We start from the raw sequence: 13,319 nt of genomic DNA, 5'->3' as shown, positions 1-13,319 counted from the left end.
AAATAACCAAATTCTTTGTTCCTGCACATCTAATGTACAAGGCATCCTGGACAGTTGTGATATTTAATCACTTAAACATATGTCTAAGCCAGGGTCACCTAGCAGCAATGAATTTTATATTATTAACTCCCACTACGGGAGGTAAAGCATTTCCCTCACTCTCGTTCCCACCGCCTACCTCCCCATCCCATTCTCTGGGAGGACACCCCGTGCCCCACTACCAACACCAACCCCTCCCCATCTTTAACGAGGGGAACACTCCTAGGAACTTCCGCGCTCTGTCTATCCTGTACCTCACCCCACACTGCAGTCCTTTTGTCTCCCATGATCCATCCCTCCCCACTTACTGCTTCTTCTCCAACTTTCGTTTCCTGGATTGAATGATGGACGTTTTGCACTGGTTACATATGCAAGGTCCACTCTGCAATCCAGGAAGTATACCACCACATTATGGGGCATTGCCAAACCGCCTGCAGTTAATGACAGATTAGGAGGAGAAATACTTCATATTTTACTCCAGGTTTTACTTCCAGCACCTAAAAAAAACATGTAAAAAAGTCCACTGAGGTTTAAGATTTTGTTTTGCTTCCTTGCACACACACAAAAATGTTTTTACATATAATGCACATATGTTCAGTAAAAACAAATGCAGTAACCTGGTGGATTCTCCATAAGGGCAATTTCAGGAATTACTGTATGCAGTAACAGTAATTATAGCATACAGCAATCCTGCAACAAAAATCAGCCTTCGCATAAAGAGGACCTAAGTATTTTCTCACACAGTCTTCCAAACTGTTCAGAATACTACCTTAATAAAATGAAGCACAACGCAAATCTAATAAATATGAACATTTTAATGCTAGTGTCAAGAGTAGCGTGGTAACATTCATAAACATGTTTTCATGCGCATATAATACTGAAAAACAAAAACATTACTGTTTTACCTTTTTTTCTTCTTTTTTTCTTTTTTCTTTAGCTTCTCTAAATTTTTCTTGGCTAGGTCTATGATATCATTAGTCTCTTGTTCTGAAGCAAGAAGAGAAGTAGGAAATGGCGAAGACCCAGCAAAATAGGGTGATCTTGTTGAAGTCCTTGAAAGACTACGACGAAGATTTTCATTAACAGCTTCACTTTCGAAAAACTTGGCTCTAAGTAACAAAAAACACCAAATACCAATTTTGAGAACATTTAATAGAAAAATTGTAAAACAACAAATGTATAAAACAAACTGTGAAAACAAGTAAATCAACTTAGAACAAACCCAAACATAAGCCAATATCATTCTTATCTTGCGAGATGCAAAATTCCTAAGAATGGCTCATTGTTAAAGGGATAGCCTTATCGAATGACAAAATTATAGCAGGTGTCCAATGTGTGTCTTAATGCGCAAGAAGAGGGATTTGTTTTTTCAGAATGCTCTTAATTGTGCTTTCCTGAGGGGTCTGAGGATGGGTGTGGGTGAGAGATGAAACAAGTACAGCAGCATTAGTGTTGGGATTCATCAGCTAACTGTAAAAAGGACACAGGGTTTAAATGTTGATCCCTGGAGACCGCTAGGGGGCGTGTACCAGGATGGACGTGCGAAGACCTCACTCTGCTCCGAGCCGCTGGGCCTTCAAGATATCGTCCTCCCCCCGGTGTAGGGCAAACTGTCAGGTCCCACCCTCGGGCACCCACGGCCTTGGGGTTGCTGCAAGCACTGGTCCCCCCCCAGCCCAGGTGGGGCAAGGAGATCCAAAGGGCTGTGGTGACCTGGGAATCCCAGGGCAGTGAGAGGTGCACAGTTACCGCACCTGAGGCAGAAAGGGACCCGGCCCTGCTTCCCGCGCACCAGGACAGCGGAGACAGCACGAATACGGGGAGCATTGGAGAGGCGACCTAAGACCGCCCGGAGAGCTCAGCATCCCCAGACACGGTGCACTTGGGGACCGATGTTTGGAACCTGGATCTAGGGTGCTGCGAGAGCGGGATACGCGCCTGGCGGGGACAGAGCCAAGAAGTGTGCCCAATGTGAGCAGGAGTTCACATTCGCCACGGAAGGCACATGTGAAAACCTAAGGACCCCAGATGGCCCCCGACCTGCATCAGAGAAGTGCCCAGCAGCATGCACTCAGCGCCCAAAGGGAAAACGCAGCTGTTCCCGTGTGGGAAACCAGCAGAGGAAACAGAGCCCCGTGGAGCTAGAAGCCGGCGACTGGTTGCTGAACTGCCTGGTAGGATCTGAGAAGGAGGAGTAGCTGCCCTGAGTCGGAGGGGTGCCGCGTGCCACCGAAGTAGGAGGGAGAGGAGCAGTCCGACCACGCAGTGGAGGGCCTAGCAGGTGGAAAGGCAGCGGAAGCTCACGCAGCCGGGACAGGGCCTGGCAGGAAGTCAGGCGTGAAAAAGAGGACACCGTTGAGTCAGTTACCCGTGCCTGGAGGGTGAACCGGGGCCCGCCTGCGAGCTTCAGATTTTATTCTGGACAATAGATGGTGGAACCCCTGCAACCCCGAGACTGTCATTAAACCGCACCTTGGCCCGAGAGCCACATGTGCTCTAAGGGGCCACGACACACATTGACCACAAGTAGGTTAGACGTCCCCTGCCCGAGAAAGAGATCCCGAGGGAAGGCAATGAATTGTGCTGGGGTCCCAAGTGCAACACTCGTCCGAGCAGAGGAGAAGGTGGGCACAGAGAAAAGTGCACGCTGCAGAGGCAGAACTTACCAGGCTAAGGACCAGAGGCCCCAGTCTCGTACTAGGGGCCACAGCGTGAAGTATTGGTGGGCAATAGCAGGACAAGTAGCCTGGTAACAGTAGCACTGCGTCACAGTAAAGAATGGACTCAGGGGGGCCCCCAAAGGGACCCCCACAGTAGAATATCCAGCACAAATTCACAGTGAGCTTACAAGGCGTGCGGCACCAGCGGGCACAGAGAAAGCGTGCCAGGGCCCAAAGGGGAGTCCGAGGACGCCGTGCACCAATAACCCCTACAGGGGGGTGTTCCATAAACCGAAGTGGACGCGAGGCAGCCCCGAAAAAAGAACCATGGAACCATGGCACTCCGACTAGGGGCTTCCAGACACACTCCCTCTGACAGACATTAAACAGGCACTCCGCACGACGGCGGGGAAGAGGCATCCCTAGAGAGGTCCCTTGCAAACCAGTGACCAAGCAAAAGCGGGGAGAAGGCCCAGCCCAGGGGGGAAAACTCAGGTGCCATCCCAGTTGTTGAAGAGAAACGGTGAACAAAAGCCCAATACCGGGATCAAGCTTCAACGGGAACGCATATACTGGCTTCAGGTTTTAGTCTCGTCTCGTGACAGATGCATAAAACCAGGTGTAGGCTCTCAACACTGTCGGAACGTGGAGGAGGCTGGACCGTGCCCCCCCACATGTAGCAGCCCTAAACCACAGCAGAAAGCAGAGCCGGGTCCCGACGGATGATCAGGGGGTCGCCCTCGAGGGGACACGAAGACAGGCTGCACCAATAAGACCCCGGTACAGCTGGGAGACAATTACAAAAGGCCGGAGGAAGACGCCCCGACAGATTTCTACTGCTTTAGTGCACTGCAGGAGGGGGGGGGTCAACAAGGCCAACAAGGAACCAGAGAGTGGCCCTGGAGGAGATACAGAGCCAGGTTCCCACCACAAGAAGAGCATGCACAGGAGTTCTCCCTCTGCAGCGTTTTCGGAGACCCTCAGGAACCACCCAGAGAGCGGGTTCTCCTGGTCCCCATGAAAATGCGACCGGGACAAAAACTCCAGCCGCTGCATTAATTAGGGAAGATCTGAAGGACATATTCCATGAGATCAAGGCAATTAGAACTGACCTAGAAGCCTCAATATGTGACCTCAAGGGCAGGGTGGATAAATTGGAAGAGGGAATGGAGAACAACCACCTACAGATGGATGTCCTCAGCATGGAAATATGAAGCGCGCCTAGCTGACCTCGAAATGAGGGAAGAAGAAAAACTGCTGAAGCTGGACGACTTGGAGAACAGAGAGAGGCGCAACAACCTACCGATTCTTGGAGTAAGAGAACAGAGAGGGGAATCGGCAACTGAAGTTGGTCGGTGGTAAATCAACTGTTCACTCTGGAAGGGGGCAAAGAGGTGCAGTTGGAAAGGGACCTCAGAGGCGGAGGTGGAGGGGGCAAGGCCCCGAAGTCCATAGTGGTCCGCTTTCTTCGATACAGGGAAAAGATGGAAGTTCTTGAAAAGGCAAAGCACTTGGGGACTTTCCTCTATGAAGGGGACATGATCAAGGTGTTCCAGGACCTCTCGGCTCTAATGTTGGCCCGTCGCAGAGACTGTCGCCCGCTCAAGCAATGGCTCTCCCAACAGGATATCAGGAACAGGTGGTCCTTCCACTTTGCCTTGACTTTCAAACGTGGTGAAGTAGACTACAGGGTAACCAGTGGAAAAGAAGCCCTCCAGGGGCTCCAGCTCATCAAGAACGAAGAGGTAGTAGGGGATCAGGAAGAAGCGATGGCAGCACCTCAGGAGCAGAAGCGGTGACCCAGGAGCTGGCGGGCCACAAAGAAGATGATGCAGGGCGGCAGGAAATTTAAGAAGTTGAATACCCCTTGTGAACAGAACCAGTACAAACCATCATATTGTGGACGTACTGGTCGGGGCAATTCGATTGCCCCAGGGTCTGTTGTTTGAGGGGGCACTGTCCAGTCCCCCCCGACCGAGTTTTGGCTGGTCGCAGTGGATACTACTTTTTATATTCGACCGCAAATATATTCCTATGGGATTTTCCCATTGTTCGAGGCTACCACTTTTTAATATAGCCTCCAAAATACCGCCGGTTTATTAAATGAATATAAATTCCCCGGTTGGTATTTTTTGCTGAAACTCGGTTCCAAAATGGCGTTTGTGTTCGCTTCTGTGACGCCAACCCAAGTCGAGCCCTTTGTTCCACTTTTTGGCAGGCTTCTCCACAGAAGCCTCCAAAAGTGGTGCCACTCTGTCTGGGTACCACAGGGGGTGTGGGAGGGGATTTAGGCACCCTGGACTGAGTTGCCTCAGCAACTCAAGTCACACTCTTGTGTGATTGGCCCAGTGGTGAGCCGCCCGGCTCACCACTTAGCATGTTTGAGTGACAGCTAGGACTGATGAATGGGGGTTTTCTACATAAAAGCAGGGCTTTGGGGACTGGGACTTCAGACGTCGCCACAGGACCAAAGAATCCGAAGAGGGAGAAGCTGAGCCGACCTGCAACGACGACACCACCGGTGGAGCCCTGCTGAACCGTCTTACCACTTTTCCCGACGACAGAGGAGATCTTCATTCTGAAGAGTCTTCTTCCTTTGACTGGTGGGGATAACCAGTTTGCCTGCCTTTTCGCCTTCCTGGATCATCTCGTGGCCGCCTTGCCTGTGCCAAGCACCCAGGCAACCGGGATACCACGTTTTCTCCACTACCGTGTCGTCAAGATCATCTCTTCCTCTGGAGGATGCCACGACTTGCACCCACTGCCAGAAACAACTGCCCCCGCTGGAGGATCCTCTCCACTTTAAAAGGTACTGTGTCGGCTTGGCCTCACTCGCAACGGTCTGTGCGGGGTGACTCTTAAAGCCTCAACTTACCACTTGGGTTAGCCCTAGGCTGGCTAACTGAACTTTTCTAAACTGAACGGATTCCTTTCTGAACTCTCTGCAAGACTCTCCAAGCCCTTTAAACTGTGTGATCTTGGGAGCATTGGTGTTCTACTCTCTCCAAGAGGGAGCCTGGCATTTGAACTTTGTCATGATCTCTGCTTCCAAAAGGTCAGAGTTTTCCCAACTCCCTTGGAAGCAGATCCATAACCCAGGTTCCGAGTGCCAACCAGTCCCAATTGGGACCTTTTGGACCCAGTCCTGGCGCCAGTGGCACCAGGCTCATAAATATGCCCAGTCCCAGCGCTGGAAGCGCCGGGCTCATAATGCTTGGGTGGACTTACCTGCAGCAGACCATGCTGCTTACTTGCCTGCCAGTTGAGCCTCTGATCCTCTTCTGTTTGGAACTACTTTTCCTGTTGGGTGGGGCAGGAGCCACTCCCTAGATTCAGAACACTGGGACTCTTCTGGAAAGCAGGAACTCTTTTCTTACCTAGGCGTGGCTGTGGAAGGAGACACCTAAGCACTACAGGAGGCTATTTAAACCACACCCGATGGATGAATCTTGCTTTGCGTTATTCTGCATCCTCTGCAGCAGAACGCTCATCGTGTCTTCTGCATCTGATCCTGGGCCTAAGAAAAAAGGCTTACCATCCTGAATCCAGTCTTCAGCAACACCTATAAAGACAAGAAAGAACAGGTTAGCATTACGGTCTTCAGTGAAAGCTCTTCACTTACCAGGTCCATCGGCTGTCACCAACGCCTCACGCTGCATTGCGGCATCTGAAAGACAAAGGCTTACCTACTCATCGTGCGCTCCGGAGGTCTTCACACTGCATTCCGGCATCTGAAAGACAAAAGCTTACCAACTCTTCGCACGCTCCGGAGGCCTTCACACTGCATCCCGCATCTGAAAGACAAAACAAGGTGCGTTTAAAGACATTGGGGAACTTTAATACTCACGTGCCATTACTCCTTTCCACATCTAACCCAGTGGGTATTCCGGCACCCTGCAGCCGCTCCGAACTTGTACCTGCAAAATAAAAAGACAGTTAGAGCGCATCGTGAAGCAGGCAACAAGCGCTTACTTACGTGCTTCCAGGCGCTTCTATTCATCACACGGGCTCCATCTTCAACTCACTTCAGCCCGTCATCCGCCATCGCCGGAACCCTGCAAAACAAGAAAACATCATTACTAAAGACTTTAAAGACATTAGAATTACTCAAAACTTACCGTTCGTGCAGTAAACGACGGACAGCAGTCCTCTGAAGTCAAGAGGCCTGCTCCCCTTATCCAGTGAAGAAACTGGTTACAGCACCCTGCCCCAAGGCAGATGGAGAGCACGGCGTTCACTTACCTAAGGTGAGAGCGTTAACCTTTGGGGTTCTACAGGAGAAGAGAAAGGGAAGAAGAGAGAGACATTCAATAACCCAGTTCCTTAATCCCATATTTTCTATCTGCAGACATCTTACCCTTCAAGTCAGACATACAGTGCACAGAGGTCCATCCCAAAGAGCCAGCCGTGTGTTACACATCACCTTTGAAGATACGGTATACGCCCAGTCAAGACCGGCGCCTCTACGGGAATCAGGTGAGCGTTACAACTTTTTGCTCACAAGTAGACTTTGACTTTCCTGCCTTGCTGAGTGCTTCTAAAGGATTGTGTTGTGTGCTGTTCCTAATTTCTGCCTTTTCCCTTCCTTTTTCTTAAACTTATTGGAGTGCCATCTTTAGTTAAGCGCTCACCTGTGTCTGGAAATAAGTGGTGTTATCTAAGACTTGTCTAATAAGGATTAAGGGATGTATATATATTAATAGTGACTCTGTTTTTGAACTTGCTTATAATAATAGTGCTGGAGTGTTTTCTAAGTGTGTCTTTAAATACATAATTATATGCTTGATACCGAAACTCTGGTCAGTGTTTGCTTGTGCTACTGTATTTTGGTACCTATCTTGTATACTCTATATACTGTCTAACTCTTCTTGAGATAAGTCTGGCTGCTCATCCACAGCTACCAGGTAAATCTGGGCGGTACAGACTGCTACCAATTGGGTTTACTGCCAACACCTGTAGTCTTAAGCCTTTTGCAGTGGTCCCTAAGGGAACTGCACAGGTTTCTGCCTAACAAGGAGTAAGTGTATTATTTTCGTCCCCTCAATCTACTGTCCCTTGCTTTTTCTCTATTCACGGATTACTCCTCTCCTATCTCCTGTTTAGGACGACTCGCACCATCTTCAAGTTTCCCAGACACCAGCTAGACCGATCCCAGGAAGCAACCAACAGACCAACTCCTCCTCCGCTCCAACGCAGGGTTTTTCTTCCCCGGAGGGTTTTCTCTGGAGGTTGTGCTCCCTCTTTCACCGAGTTGTACTCGTTGGTGAGGAGGGGGCAGGATTTACCGGGAGACCTTTCATTTCTGCAGTGTTGCCACCCTCAGATTCTGCTGATGGCCCAGGTTAGTGTCAAACACGATAACATTTGAGGTGAAATTTGGAAAACAAATTTATAAACTCACAGATAAGCCTAACAGTTAGCAACGCCCGTAATAACATTTTTCGAAATTCTACTGGGCTGACAGCAGTGTTCTGATGGAGCAACAGACGGAGCAACTTATGGCTGCCATGCAGTCGATGTCTTTAGAGATGCAATCTCTTAAACAGAACAATGCTCAGCTGCGACAACAAGTTGCCCAAGCATTTTCCGAGACCCCTCCTTCAACCTTGCATACTGGCAAGTTTGATGGAGACCCTCACAGACTGAAGGAATTCCTTGACAGCTGCACGGTCCAATTCACATTTAAGGCCCATTTTTTCCCTACCGATAAGGATAAAGTAGGATTTTTGATCTCACATTTAACCAGTTCAGGGTTGGCCTGGGCTACTCCTTTAGTGACTTCAGGAAATGCAATCTTAGATTCGTATCCAGCTTTTACCAATATCCTAAGATCTATGTTTTGCCGACATGAGATATCTGTTGCCACTCAAGAGAAACTTTTAGATTTGAGACAGGGCACTAAAGACCTTATGTCATATATAACTCAATTCAAACAATTATCTTCTGAAACCGGTTGGCCGGATGATGGTCTCCTTACTTTATTCCGAAGGGGACTTTCCGAGGAACTTAAGGATGAAGTTTCGAAAGTTCCTTGTCCAGCCAATTTGGCCGATATGATTACTCTTACCATGCAGATTGACTATCGTCTTCACGAACGCTCTCAAGAGAGGAAGAAGGGGAAGAGCAGTAGGCCAGTTTCCGAATCTCAGTCTGCTGTAAACAAGCCTCAGTTAGCAGAAGAACCTATGCAGATAGGTCTAGCCAGAGGTCCCTTGTCTGCTAGTGAAAGAGAAAGGCGATTGAGTCAGGGATTATGCATGTATTGCGGGGCTTCCTCTCATGTTCTACGAGATTGCCCTATAGTTCCCCCTCGTCAGACACGGACCCCGATGCAGGGAAACACCAAGACCCTGCCATAAGGGGAACCACGACAGGAGTTACTAAACAGTGTTCCCCAAAGAGAGTGGGTATATCCTTGGAAGCCAACACGACTGAACAGCCTATGTTGGTGCTCTCCCTAGTCATTACCCTACCTGACAGGGTATTACAAGGAATTCCTGCATTAATAGAGAGCGGAGCGGCTGGTAACTTGTTGGATGATTTGCGGGCTGCTAAACACGGAGTAAACAGATCAGCCAAATCCTGTATCACTCCCATTCAGGGTGTAAATGGATGCCCATTAAGCTCCGGACCCATCAGAGAACAGACAACACCCATAACTTGCCTAATAGCCTCCCACAAGGAGATGGTGGTATTCGACCTAATTAAGACAGCTCATTTTCCCATTATTTTAGGGCTACTGTGGTTACGGACTCACAACCCCTTCATAAATTCGACTGCCGGTACTCTGTGCTTGGGCTCTGAATACTGTGTTTCCCCAATGTCTTTCACAAGCCTCAGTAGGTATTCAGATTCCCTCTATGGTGGTTGAACCCGCCGTAGTCCCTTCTATTGGGTTGTTAGGCAATATCCCGGTATGTCACCAACAATTTTGATCAGTATTTTTACAACCAGACTTCCCTAAATTACCTCGTCATCGAAGGGATGATTGCCACATAGAACTGCTTCCGGATCAACATGTACCCTTTGGTCGCATGTACATCTTGTCTCAGCAAGAAAAGAAGACCCTCAAAGAATCCCTTCAGACAAATCTACAGAACGGTTTTATGGCAGAATCTAAATCTCCAGCGGGAGCCTCTCTTTTTTTCATCCCCAAGAAGGACTCGGAGGAACTGAGGCCGTGCATAGATTATCGAGGACTCAATAAGATCACTATAGCGGATAAGTATCCAATGCCGTTAATTCCAGATATTCTGGAAGCCGTTCAGGGTGCTTCTCTCCACACCAAGCTGGATTTACTGGGAGCATATCATCTGATTCGAATTGCCCCCGGGGATGAGGGGAAGACAGCGTTCAGGACACCATTCGGTCATTACGAGTATCGAGTCATGCCATTTGGACTAGTAAATGCCCCTGCCGTCTTCCAGCGATTTATGGATCACTTATTCGCTGACGTTCTCCTTCATTTTGTTATTATCTACCTGGACGACATTCTCGTTTTTTCCCCAAATATGGAAGAACACATCCAACATGTCAACCTTGTTCTCGACCGTCTCAAAGCCAACCAACTATATTGTAAGGCAGAAAAATGTGAATTTCATAAAGAACAAGTTACTTACTTAGGGTTTGTTGTGTCAGCCCAAGGGATTTCCATGGACCCAAAAAAGATATCGGCAATCTTGGACTGGCCTCCTCCCACAAATATCAAAGAAATCCAACGGTTCTTGGGATTCACTAATTTCTACCGGAAGTTCATCCAGGTTTTCGAATATTATTCTTCCCATCACCAGGCTCCTTAAGAAGGGAAAGACTTTCTCATGGGACGATTTAGCACAGAAGGCGTTTACTGAACTCAAATATTTTTTCACTTCAGCTTCCATCTTGTTGACCCCTGATCAGTCACGCCCCTTTATTGTGGAGACAGACGCATCCAACCATGCGCTAGGAGCAGTCCTGTTACAACGAGACGATCTAGGAGAAGAGAGACCAATTGCTTACCTATCCAAAACCACCTCTTCTTCAGAGGAAAATTATTCGGTTCTTGAGAAAGAACTATTAGAAGTCAAGAGAGCATTCGAAGAATGGAGACATCTCTTGTTGGGTTCAGTACATCCGTTAGGCAGAAACCTGTGCAGTTCCCTTGGGGAACACTGCAAAAGATTTAGGACTACAGGTGTTAGCAGTAAACCCACTTGGTAGCAGTCTGTACCACCCAGATTTACCTGGTAGCTGTGGCTGACCAGTCTGACCTCTCTCAAGAAGAGTTAGGCAGTATGCAAAGTATACACAATAGGCACTCAGACACACCAATACAAGCAAACACTGACCAGAGCTTTGGTATCAAAGTATATAATTATTTATTTAAAAACACACTGTTTGAAACACTCCAACACTCTTGTTGTAAAATATTCTAAACGCAGTTACTATTGTGATATATACACCCCTTTTTCCTTATCAGATAAGTCTTAGTAAAACACCAGTTATTTTCATACAGAGGTGAGCGCTTGACTAGATAGCGCTCCAATAAGTTCTTCAAAAAGGGAGGGAAAAAGACAGAATAGGAAATGGTACACCACTCTAAGATTCAGGAACACTGTTAGCAAGGCAGAAGAGCAAAAAGTCACTGGTGAGCCAAAGTCCAAAGGCTGGGCCCACTCTTAGAGAGAGCAGAGCACAAATGCGCCCAAGATCACACAGTTACACTAGGCTTAGAAAGTCTTGCAGAGAGTTCAGAAAGTGTTTAGAGAGGCTTAGGAAAGTTTAGCCAGGGTGTCCCAGGCTAACCCAGGTTCGAAAGCCGGGGGCTAAATCTACCCCGTACAGTCGGTAGCAAGGGAAGCCAGGCGGGACACGGTACCTTAAGTGGGAAGGATCCTCCAGCGGTGGCAGTTGTTCCTGGCAGTGGGTGCAAGTTGCGTCGTCGTCCAGGGTAAGAGAAGATCTCGACTTGGAGGAAAGATGAAGGTCGTTGCACTGCCAGGGAAGAAACCAGCCGCAGAGCTTTCCGGTTAAAGGTGGTACCTTTTGTTTGCGGTCGTGGTAAAACGTGGTATCCGGGTTGCCGGAGTGCTTGGCACAGGCAAGGCGGCCACGAGGTACGTCGGGAAGGCGAAAAGACAGTGAAACTGGTTATCCCCACCAGTCAAAGGTAGAAGACTCTCCGGCGGGAGATCTCCTCTGTCGTTGGGAAAAGTGGTGAGACGGTCCAGGAGGGCTCCACCGGTGGTGTCGTCGTGGCAGGTCGGCTCAGCTTCTCCCTCGTCGGATTCTTAGGTCCTATGGCGACTTCTGAAGTTCCAGTACCCAAAGCCCTGCTTTTATGCAGAAAACCCCCATTCAATCAGCCTAGCTGTCACTCAAACATGCTAAGTGGGCCAATCAGGACGGAGTGTGACTTGAGTTGCCTAGGCAACTTGGTCCAGGGGGCCTAAATCCCCCTCCACCCCTCCTAAGTACCCCCGACAGAGTGGCACCACTTTGGAGGGCTTCTGTGGAGAAGCCCGCCAAAAAGTGGAACAAAGGGCTCGACTTGGGTTGGAGTCACAGAAGAGAACACAAACGCCATTTTAGAATCAAGTTTTGGCAAAAAAATACCAACCAGAGAATTAATATTAATTAAATAAACCGGCGGTATGTTCGAGGCTACCGTAAATAATTAAATAAAGATAGTAGCCTAAAACAATGGGAAATCCCATAGGAAAATATTTGCGGTTGAATATAAAAAGTAGTATCCACTGCCACCAGCCAAAACTCGATCAGGGGGGATGCAGACGTGCCCCCTCGACCAACAGACCCTGGGGCAATTCAATATTGATGGTTTGTACTGGTTCTGTTCAGAATTTAAGACTAGTAAAGTCAATGGTGACTTTACATGCCCTGGGAGACAGTAGTCAGTCCCAGGGTATGGAGTCTATACTGGGGGGTCACTATGACACCCCTGTTACACTGCACTGAGGGTGCTGTATAACACACATCACAAAAACACATGAAGCCCTATGGGGTAAAAGACCCCATAGCCCATTAAACACATCTAGATTCAAAGAAACACACTCAAATCATGCCCAAGAGTGAGGGTAAAAGAGTCTCACTCTTGGCAGGAGAAAAAAAATAAACCCCAAAAATCCAGCAAAGCTGCTGGGGGACTCACTAGGTTAGGAAATTCAGCCTAAACAGAGAATTCTCCCTAACAACATCCAGTTGGGGTTCGTACCGATCACCGTAATCTCAAAGTGCTGCAACAGGCTCATACAACAAATAGCCGACAGGCTCGGTGGGCCCATTTTTTCTTACCATTCCGGATAGAGTTTACCTTCCTTCCAGGAAACCAAAATCTACGAGCTGATGCTCGTTCTCGAAAGGACCCACCGATTAAGAAGTTTCATCCGGAGTTGCTTTTCCAGAGAGCAAAATTTCTGGCTACTATTACTGATTTCCTACAAGTACTCAGACAGGAAACGACATGCCTCGAACAGTTCTGCAAGAATCTGTTTAATACTCATCAGCTAACCAAGGACAGAGGATATTACTTCTTTAAAGATCAGGTGTTTATCCCAACCACTGCTCTTCAAAAGGAAGTGCTTTTCATGTGTCATGACTCAAAGGCGGCGGGCCATCGAGGTT

At 48.4% G+C, this 13,319-nt stretch overlaps 1 protein-coding gene across 8 annotated transcripts in view; it reads right to left on the bottom strand.

Annotated features, from left to right (window-relative positions):
- The window catches only part of KIF21A (kinesin family member 21A), a 2,335,619-nt gene that overhangs the window by 1,502,795 nt on the left and 819,505 nt on the right, over nt 1-13,319 (bottom strand). For all 8 annotated transcript variants that reach the window (XM_069629214.1, XM_069629217.1, XM_069629219.1 and 5 more), the window contains exon 11: nt 945-1,148. In XM_069629214.1, the coding sequence (XP_069485315.1) occupies nt 945-1,148 (204 nt within the window). The remainder of the gene's footprint in view (nt 1-944; nt 1,149-13,319) is intronic.

This window comes from Ambystoma mexicanum, chromosome 12, assembly GCF_040938575.1.
Source record: "Ambystoma mexicanum isolate Mex_15411 chromosome 12, UKY_AmexF1_1, whole genome shotgun sequence".
NCBI classification, from domain to species: domain Eukaryota; kingdom Metazoa; phylum Chordata; class Amphibia; order Caudata; family Ambystomatidae; genus Ambystoma; species Ambystoma mexicanum.
The sequence above is the reverse complement of the archived record's forward strand: the minus strand, read 5'-3'. Positions and strand labels throughout refer to the sequence as shown.